Source organism: Cryptomeria japonica, chromosome 10 (genome assembly GCF_030272615.1).
Source record: "Cryptomeria japonica chromosome 10, Sugi_1.0, whole genome shotgun sequence".
Classification (NCBI taxonomy): Eukaryota; Viridiplantae; Streptophyta; class Pinopsida; order Cupressales; family Cupressaceae; genus Cryptomeria; species Cryptomeria japonica.
In genome coordinates this window covers 775,718,459-775,729,079 of record NC_081414.1, presented here as the reverse complement: position 1 = coordinate 775,729,079, position 10,621 = coordinate 775,718,459, and the positions used below count along the sequence as shown (strand labels likewise).

General features: G+C 33.2%; 1 protein-coding gene across 1 annotated transcript; it reads left to right on the top strand.

Annotated features, from left to right (window-relative positions):
* The first annotated feature begins 968 nt into the window (after positions 1-968).
* Positions 969-3,048, top strand: LOC131855939 (UPF0481 protein At3g47200-like). Its single transcript, XM_059213226.1, has 2 exons — positions 969-1,035; positions 1,396-3,048. The coding sequence occupies exon 2, from the start codon at positions 1,427-1,429 to the stop codon at positions 2,855-2,857; it is 1,431 nt and encodes a 476-aa protein (XP_059069209.1). The 5' UTR covers positions 969-1,035; positions 1,396-1,426; the 3' UTR covers positions 2,858-3,048.
* The last annotated feature ends 7,573 nt before the right edge of the window (positions 3,049-10,621 follow it).

The window sequence follows — 10,621 nt, the reverse complement described above, 5'->3', positions numbered from 1 at the left end:
TTATTCATGATATTGTTTGTTAAAAGCAATAAGATAATATATAGCAGAGTCTATTTTAGAAAATTTAATTTCTTGGGTATTGTGAGAAATCTACAACCCTAGGCTGCTTTATCGTATAAGCCAAAAGATTTACATAATAAAGATCTGATCTTTGAATACTTTAAACAAAAACCTACACTTATTTGGTTGCATGACGTAAAAATAAATTCCTTCCCTCGAATTGAGATGACGTGTTTCCATTTTTCTTGTCAGTGTTACCCACCAATGATTCGATGCCTTGACGATATCTTTGATCACTCGTTTTTCTTGAGGTCGCTGATTCGATTTTCCAGCAATGCTATGTTTCCTCTTTTTCTTTCTTAAAGCAGTTTTTTATTGTATATAGTTTTCCACCGTGTTTACTCTGCAGTAATTGTTCAAGGTTCTGATCATATGTACTAATAACTGTATGAATACAAGTTGTTTGAAGTGATTTTACAAACATTATCTTTAATATCTTATCCTTCCCATCAGATTATTTTTCCAGATACAATTCACATGTCTACAGAGAGACTGGGCATGGCTGCTATAGTAATCAATCTAAAATATCATTTTTGATGCTCAAACAAAATAATAGAAATATCTAATATATTAATAGATAAATATAAATTTAGGGAGGATAACTATAAAAAGGAAATAGATATATGAATAGATTTGGAGGATAATTATAAACAATGGATTTTTTTGGGGGTTGAATGATAATAATTTAATAAAAAAAAATTGAAAAGAAATTGTACATGATATAAAAAATTGTATTCAGCCTATATTCCATAACCTACGCATTATCTTTAATGAAAGTAGTCAAAAGAGAAAGCAAAACAAGGCTGGGAATTCCAAATTTCCGAATCTTAAATGAGAAGTTAAAAGTGAAAGTGAGCAGCTTCAGAGAGTAAAGGAAAAATGTGCAAATAAGTTTGTCTCCAAATTAAGATAAATTGATTGCGTGGGTTTCTACTGCTGATCAGTGGTGTTTGCCTCTCCCTGAGCTCAAATAAGGTACGGATTATTTATGTTAATTATGTTATTATTCTCTCTTCTCGTTTCAGAAAAGAATTATAACTTCAATTTTTTTTTACATGGCAATGATTTACAATAGAATTTAGTATTCAATATTTGTATTTGAAGTTAAACTTAACAGTTTAATGAAATTTAAGTAAACTCTGTTTATTTTTGTAGCACAAAGACAGTATTTTATGAAATCTCCTTATCAACATTCATGAAATTAGTCAAATTAAAGTTACACGATTTACTGTCATTATCAAATAATAATATCATTCTCTTGACAAATAATAATATCATTCTCTTGACAGTAGTTTGTGAGCCAAATCAATTAGTGACTGCAGCATCCTTTTGCAGATCTTATTTCTAACATTGAAGAATCTGAAAGATGTCGCAAGGCAATATTATGTTTATGGAAGAGGAAAGTAAATGGGTAATTGATATGACAGAGAGGATTACTGATAGATCCATCAAGGACTGCAAGCCAGGTTCAGGCTACTTTGGGGTGACCATAAACAGGGTCCCCAAGTTTCTGTTGTTTCTACGGAAGGAAGCCTACACTCCTCGGGCCGTCCGCCTTGGCCTTTATCACCATGTGATAGCGCAGCCAGCATCCAATGTGGAGCGCCTCAAAGCAGAAGCCGCAGAGATGATGGCACGCAGGCTACCAAGACAGGAGGAGCACTTGCATTTACATGATGCAGTCGCACATATTGTTTGTGAAATTAGAAGGTGCTATGAAGAAGAATTTGAATACAGGGACGAAACCATAGCGATGGTTTTCACTTTGGATGGATGCTTTGTTTTAGAGATCTTAAGAGTTTTGACTACTGGAGAGCAGAATAAACAACAGCCACAGCAGCATTGTCATCCCATTTTCAACAGTAATAGAGTCAAGTCCTGTCAATTTGATGTTCTTAGTGATATTCTGATGCTTGAAAATCAAATCCCCATTAAGGTCCTGATAAAGTTATTGGAAGTGGAGAAAGGTTCAGAGGCAGAAGCTAAGAAAGAGCTGCTGAGATTGCTATGCAACGGTATTATTCCTCAAATTCACCCTTTCTTGCGAAATGGGCCTGACAATCCAGATTTGAAGAGATTTGATGATCTTGAGAAATATAAACATATTCTCGGGCTACTCCAGAGTCTAATTGTGGAAGACCCAAAAGATTCAAAAGAGACACCGCCTAGTGGAGGTAACAAACTTCGCTTTGCAATAAAAGGTCTCCTGCGAAAGCTCCTCATTCAATCAGAAGAGCCCAAGTTAATTAGGCATCAGACTCTGATGGCCTCTACCAGAGACTTACACAAGGCAGGAATGAAGTTCAGTCATTACGACGGACTTCCATCCCTCGAAAAGATGACTTTCAAAAGGAGAACTCTTTCGCTCCCCACGATTTGGATCACTGACAGTACAGAAGTAATTCTGAGGAATCTGATGGCTCTGGAGGTCTGCCAGGGATTCACTGCAATTTCATATTATGTGTATCTGCTGAATAGCTTGGTGGAGACCGAAGCAGATGTTGCTGTGCTCAGGAAGTTTCAAATTATCCAGAGCACCATGGGCACGGACAAAGAAGTAGCCTACATGTTGAATAATCTTGGCAAGGGAATCAATTTTGAATCAGAGCAGGATCCTTTCATGAAGCTGAAGATGCAGATCAATGAGTGGTATAAAAGCAATTTTCAAATCCTGTTAAGTGATTCTAAACACAGGCACCCAAAGTTCTGGCGGAACGCTTCAATCTTTTGGGGTCTCGCGGTTTTGGTATCCGCCGCCATACCCACTCTCGTCAATATATGGCAAAAGATCGTATAGGAAGAAACGTACATCACACGGCTATAGTTTTTTATTAGATAGCGTGCTGCCTACTCTTAGTTAATTGTGTGAAAGCAAATATGCATTGGTATATTCCAAATTGTTGTAGATTGAGCATTTGAGTGTTTATACGTAGGTATTACATGTTGTCATATTATTTATAAAAATAAAATAATTAGAAAAGTAGTAAAGGAAGAGTTATATATAATTCATTGAGGCATATTTTATTTGTATCGTGCAATAATTGCTAACATAATCTTTGATTCTATTAATTTTTGCAATTGGAGCAAGGTTATTTTTTTATTTAAATATTCTAGTTGTCTATACAAAGATCTTGGTAATAAGTTTTTCCTTATGTCATTTCATATAACCATCAACATTTTATATACCTTTAAAGAATCATTTGACCTAAACCACTTATATACGTTTTCAAAGTTACATTGGTTGCCATGTATTGTTTTTCATATATCACTTCCACTTCTACATTCATAGCATCAATCCATATTTTTTTCTTTCATTACATCTTAAAATCCAATCAATTCAATGTAAAGCCAAATTAATAATTTGGTTCATATTAGGATTGCTTTGATAAATTTCACTCATTAAGCTTGTTATGTTTGTTGAAGACTTTGCAATTGAAATCGTTGAAGAATTTCATGAAGAAGAAACTGAACTAGCAACACTACTTGGTTTATTTGGAAAACATAAGTATGAATGACTTGAACTTAGCTACTACTAAAGATTACTAGAAGAAAATGAACAATGCATCTTCTCTTTTCTGAACTACTTTTATTGTTTAACGTACATCCTCCTGCCACTATAATTCCACCTTCAATGTAAAGCACTTGCCTTGACTCACAATTTATTTTTTGTTATAAGGCTCTATTTTTATCAAGATATCACATTAAAGTACAAAGGTTATATTTTGCATCTAACATATTTTTCTCTTGATCTAGAATATATACAATTTTATATCACTAAAATCATGAAAATAAGCTACAAAATTCTTATGATCATTCCAGTATTTCTTTGGTATATTTTTCTTTATTGATTTTGTGAGATTACAATTTTTTAGGTATACTATCATTACCAATGCTTCTACAAAATAACTATAAATAGCTTCTTTGTCTTCAACATGATTCGTAATACTTCTGTAACAATAGAATTATTTCTTTCTACAACATTACTTCTTTTTGGGTGTAGATGGTAGTCACTAGTCTCTTGATGCTTGCTCACTTTAGGAATAAATAAAAATATATATATCCCATTTCAAATTTAATCAAAGCTTGTATAAATTAGGTTCATACTTATGTCTTCCCTATTTCCATCTATTATGTGTTTTACCCCCTTGATTATGCTTATTCTTCTGACTCTTGTCTTCTTTTATTCCATTCATAGTTTTATGGTTCTCCATCATGCCATGTCTTTTCTTCCAACTCTGTCTTTCCCTTCTTCATGTCAAGATTTTAGAATTCTTCATCTTTTCAAGACTTTCACCATTGTATTCAATTAAAATTCAAATTTTTTGTTTCTTACATGATCACTTGACCCTTGATGCCTTGAACTATAATTTGAGTATTGTGGTTTGAGAAACCCTTGGGCCTAGATATTTCTTCCTATGTTTTTATGCCCCTTCAAGCTTTATAGCATGTGCTATATTATTTCTACTAGTCATTATTTGTTGTAACTAATAACAAGAAGGATAGGCCTGAACCTTTACATAATTGCTAAACAACAACACCTAGGGCACATAAGGAATGCACACCTAGCCGAAAAAAAAACACCAAAATCAACGAGGAACCACCATATAACTAGACAAAGACCAGAGACAGAACCAACTTGAACAAAAACCAACCAACCACTAGCCAAGACACAATGGGGTGGTCTACTAGGTAGAGGTGTTAGCATCTTGCCAATCTTTACACAATCCAATGACTTAATCAAAAAATAATTTTTTTTGTTAGAATCATTAATAGAGTTCAGAGTACTAGATTTCAAAGTAGATTTGTCCACTAAGGTAGGGAGCTCCATCATAGCAAAGGGAGACATCACATGTCTCTTGCATTTTTCTTTCTTGCAATCAATTTATTTCTAAATAGTTTGCAAGGAGGATAAATTCTTCAAGGCCATCTATTGGCTCAACATAGACATATCCTCAATTTTTCATCTCACGGTCTCTTGGCTTTCCTTCAGCTCCACCACTATGTTACTCTCATCTCTCTAAGACAAATTTTCACTAAGTTCATTTAGCATCCCATCAACCTTGTCCCTCTTCTTTCATTTTCTAACCATATTACTAGCAGCCTCCCAGACCAATTCATCCTTTTCTTCCATTGCCCATTTATCAGCCTTAGCATACACCTCTACCATTTCCTCAAGCTTGTTAATCTTTCTTATAGCCACATTAAACTGCAATCACTCTTGTTGTAATGAAGGATTGCACCCATGATGCTAAGTGTGAAACCAAGAAATCTTGTGAAACGTGGAAACACCTTCGAGCCTATGGATTGCTCAAAGTGAAGGTGAATCTTCAAGTTATGGGTCCGCTTCCCTTGAATCCCTCCTAAAACTAAAAGACTAGTGTGGAAAAGAGTGAGAAATAATTCTGAAAAATAATGAAAGCTTCAACTAAACTAGGAGGTGATACACCAAAATTATTATGATAATAGCCTAATAACCCACCAAAATATGACAGAAGTTCGCCCACACAAAATAATTGTACTCTTCAACCATATAAATATTTCCCGAGAAGGCTCTAAGGGGATCATAAACTTGGAAGGAAAACCAGTTTCAAAACCAAATTGACAAAATACCCCTTATACACAACCTAAAACCTATGATTATATGAAAAGCAGAAAATACATTCACATAAAATAGATTGCAATTCAAAGGTTTCTAGATCAAGACACAGTAAATCTCTGTCAAATCTGCAAATGAACATGCACTATTACCATGGTAGACATACGAAACTCTGTAATATCAAAGGAATGCTGCTATATAAAACTAAAAAACTGAAGTGCTAAGATACAATGCTTTTTTGCAAAATCTATATGCAAAAAAGAAAGAACCAAAGGGAAAAAAGGAGAATAGAAGAATATATAGATACCATGTAGAATATCTCCTCCAAAACTCTAAAAATGAAAAACTGCATGAGAAAAATCTCTGGGCAAATTTCCCCAAAATAGCATTAAAAACTCACGCATAACCCTACTAAAAATAGTCTATGCTACCAAAAATAGGTCCCCCACTAATTGTGCATGAAAAAGACTCCCTCTGTTGTAAGTAGAACTTCCAGACTGCTAAATATACCCTTGAAAAAAGAACTCATCCTCTAAAAAACTACATGCCATATTCGCCAAAAATAGCACTAATAAAGAAAGTAAACCTCTTCCATTAACAATCTGCATGCCAAGTCTACTAAAGATAGAGCTAAGAGAAAACAAAAATCTCCCCCCTGAAAACTACATGCCCTTTGCCAAATATAGCACTTGGAAAAAGAAAAAAAAACCCTCCATGTGAAAGGTACATGATATCTCCTATCTTGGGTTTCTGAAATTAGTTTTATTCTAATACTCTAAATTAAAACAATTTGTTTTATTTGAGTGTTAAGGTAAAACTATATAATACTTTTATTTTAGAATTTATTGAAATATTTATTTATTTTAATTTCAATAAATTATAAAGTGAAACTATTATTTTTAATATAATAATTGTTTATCATATTATATAATATAAAATAATTAAGACTTTTGATAAATAAAAGAAGTCTTAATTATTTTATATTGTATAATATAAAGGATGACTTCCTTTAAAATATTCCTTTAGAAAGAAAAAAAATAGCCTAAGTTGCATGACATAAAGTCATGACCTCAAGGCTTCATTATATGCAATGTTTGTTTTAATAAAACAAATAAAAGAAATATCAAGTCAATACTTAGGGCATACAAGTTAGGATAGAAGTTTGAACCGTAATTATCATTTACAATGCATTTTGTCTTCATTGTGTAGTCTTCCCTCTGGCCATTGTGCATCTCCTTTTTTGGTTAGAACTAGGGTTTTCTGGGGGTTTCAACTGGACTTTTGAAATGGATTTTTCTGAAAGCAAGCACGGTACGCATGATTTTCTCTCCTTATCCTACTCTTATTTTTAAAACTTTGAGAACTTTCTTTTATCATGCAATACTGTGGAAGAAATTTAGAAAAATGCTGGCATAACTTATGGTTTTATTTCATGCATTTTCTCCAGTTTAAATGCTATTTTTAGAAGAAAAGCTGAAATAAAAAACCTTTTATCGCATTCACTGTTTTTGGACAAAGACCAAAAATAAAGCCGTAACAATATGCATCTTTGTACTCTGAGGGTTTATAACTGTAGATGCTTCTTGTGTGATTTTTCAATATATGATATGACACTTCTGTGTATACACCCTTTTATTTCTTGTTCTTAGGATGGTATCTACTAGCAATATAGTCCTTTCATTTGCTATTCACTGGGCTATCATAATGCTGGCTTTGTAGATCTATGGTTATTTTACAAAACCATTGAACTTATGCATGGCTCTCATGGCACACTATGGCTATGATCTCTTTATTAACATAAAGGTTCTTACACACCTTTGTTACTTGCTCACTACCCTTAGCTGGGGTTTATGTATTCTTGTAGCTTCAAGCATGATTGTTTCTCATGAGGGTTTCATTGTTATTTTAATAGTGTATATTTCTGAAGCTACTATGTGACTTTTGTTTATCTTATCTTCAATGCTTGGTGATCTTTTTGTCTTTTGATGTTGCACTTGGATTTTTGATGGACTCTATCCGGTTATTAACTATTTTATTGACCAGAGGTTGCTCCTGCATATTATTATTAAATATGAGACCTTATTTTTCCTTGGACAATTTGTGTCTTGATGGTTCATGTCTTTTACCAAATCTGAGACTATCTCTGTCAATGGTGAAGGCATGGTTACTCCATAGTCATGTATGCTATGTTGAATTCTCCATGATATTGTGACTATTTTGATAGCACCTTGTAGCTTATTTTTGTATGAAGAGAACATTTTCCCTCCATTTTCTGATAGATTCCTTGGATACTGAGCTTCTATTTGGACCACTCATATAGTCCACTATGACTGTATTATGGTATTATGTTATTTCTTTGCAGTGATTGAAGTCTTTCTACCTTGATTGCAGGTTTGCAATTATTGCATGATGACTGTGACTGTTACTACTCACTGTGGGTGATCTCTGTACTTAATTTGTGACTATGTACTTTGTCTATCAAAATGCATTCATCTTCATCCTTGTGCCTTTGGACTGCACCTTCTTGTAGCATTTCTTATTTTTGGTCCATTAGCTACCATATTGATCTTCAACTGTTATTCTTGGGCAAATAATATTATTTTTTGGACATGACTATTCTAAAGGTATTAAACCTCTTGTAAAATATTATGATAGACATTCTTCTTACTTCCTATCATTCATGGTTTTTTAATCTCTGGGAGATTGAAAAGGACTGAGGTTGAAAACACTGTAATGACTGTCCTTTAAGACTGTGGAAACACTGTGTATTATCTAGGGTAGAGGGCTATTTACTGGCTTATGTGATGACTGTCAATACTAAGGCGTGTCAAGCTCTATAGTGACTACTGCATTTACTATCTCATGACTGTTATTTCTTCTTTCATTAATAGGACAATTATGAAGTTTTGTGATTCATGAATACCTCTACAATCCTATGACAATAACATTGTTTGTAGAAATGGATCACTGCATGATATATATTGTCTTTGCATATTTAGAAGCTTAGTTCATCACTGCTCCTCCTTGTTGTCTCATACATAAGATATCTTGTCATTATTAATGCCCCTTAGTAGGCTGCAATCTCTTTGGATATGTCCTATGATGGATATCTCATATGTAAGATGTCTCTGCTTATTGAAATCTCTTTGGATATGTCCTATGATGGAACAACCTCTTAGACATTGTGTCTTGCATAAGACATTATGGTTTTCATTCACTGTTATCCACTATCATTTCATATTACTTTTGTTGGGTTGTGATTGGTTAAGGCACTGTCCTCATTATAGCATGGCTTCTTATAAGGTAATATGTTTCTCTTTGTATATTGTTTTTGAGATTATCAATGATTGAATGATCATCAGCTATCATTTGGAGTTTGATAATATCCCTAACTAACTATAAATTGATAGTAGATGTGTCATTGTATTAGATTCACCTTAGAAACCTTATCAACAGGTTTGCAAAGCTATCATTGTAACCCTACTTTTGTTATTCCATAGCATTGAAAATTGCTTATTTATTCATTGCCCTTACATGACTATATTTCTCTATTCATTTGTAGTTAATCATCAAGGTATGGTCAATTGTAGTTGTTCAAACACTATTCTCTTTATGAGCTAGACTTTATGCTCTTGTGACTTCTTAATCATTAAAGTTGCCAATGATTTCTCTTAATATCTCAAAATTGCATTTGGGTCACTGTGTTTAGGTTGCATATATGTATTGTGATCCTTTAATATATCTATGTTAGATGCATATTTCATTGCTCAATAATAATGAACTCTGTTTGGAGACTACTAACAGGCTTCTTTAAGTGTATACTACCTTGAACTTATTCTGAGGTCGTCTTATTGAGAAATAATGAAGGTTTTCTCGTTTATGTTGAGAGTATTCTATTAGGCCCTTTTGATGACTATGTTTTGTTGTTCTTCTAGGGAATGTATATGCCCCATAAGCTACAAATGAAACATTTGATGAGGACTATATTATGATCTTTCTTTACCTATGTGGAGCTCACTGTACCTATTTTATGACCTTTATAATTTATTATAGTTGTCTTGTTTCAACTATGACTGCAAATGTTCATTGTCTTGTATCTTTGTAAGCTTCATTGGGTCTCAATTGAGACCTTTGTGAATTCTTGTAGAATGCTTTTAACTGCTAATATTATGAGTTGATTCTACTATTGTAGAGACCTTACACATAGTCAATGGTTGTGACTTGTTAATTAAGCTATATGTATATACTTTTATGAAGTCTGTATCATGCCATGACATGATCCCTGATATGTGTGATCTTGACTATTCTAAGTGATCATGCCTTAACCCTATTGTGACCTTGCTCATTTAATGATTGGGTGTTTCTCAAATGTTGTGACTGTTAAATATATGAAGGACTTATCTTCTTACTGTTACAAAGTTCCCAAACTAGAATTTATTGTGAAGGTCAATGTACCTCATATCTTGTTGTGGGTATTCAATGTTGAGAACATGAATATGATTTACACACTGTACTATCTTTTCTGAGATTCAAAACATGACTTTCCTAACTTTGTCTTCTATCTTGAAGATGCATTTGATCTCTATTTAACCTAGAGATTGTTGATACTTCTCTGTGCACTATTTTTTATCATTGTTTGGGCACACTATCTCACTACATACTAACCCTGTGAATATCTTTTATGTCTCTATCTAGAAAAATAGTCCCTGCTCACTGTTGTAGCTGATAACTTTGAATGTCTTAATAATTCTAATCTTTTACTATTGTTGTCTTATGTGCTTCTATGAGTTGCACGAATATAGTCTTTGTATGTTGCACTTGTATTGTAGACTACTCTAATATCTATCATTTTAAAATATTTGGATTAGGCTAATTCATTGAATTCTCTATGTTAAAATGACAATCATGTGACTATATCCAAGGGTTGTATGGTGACTGAAAAATCACTCTAAGACCTTTAACTTT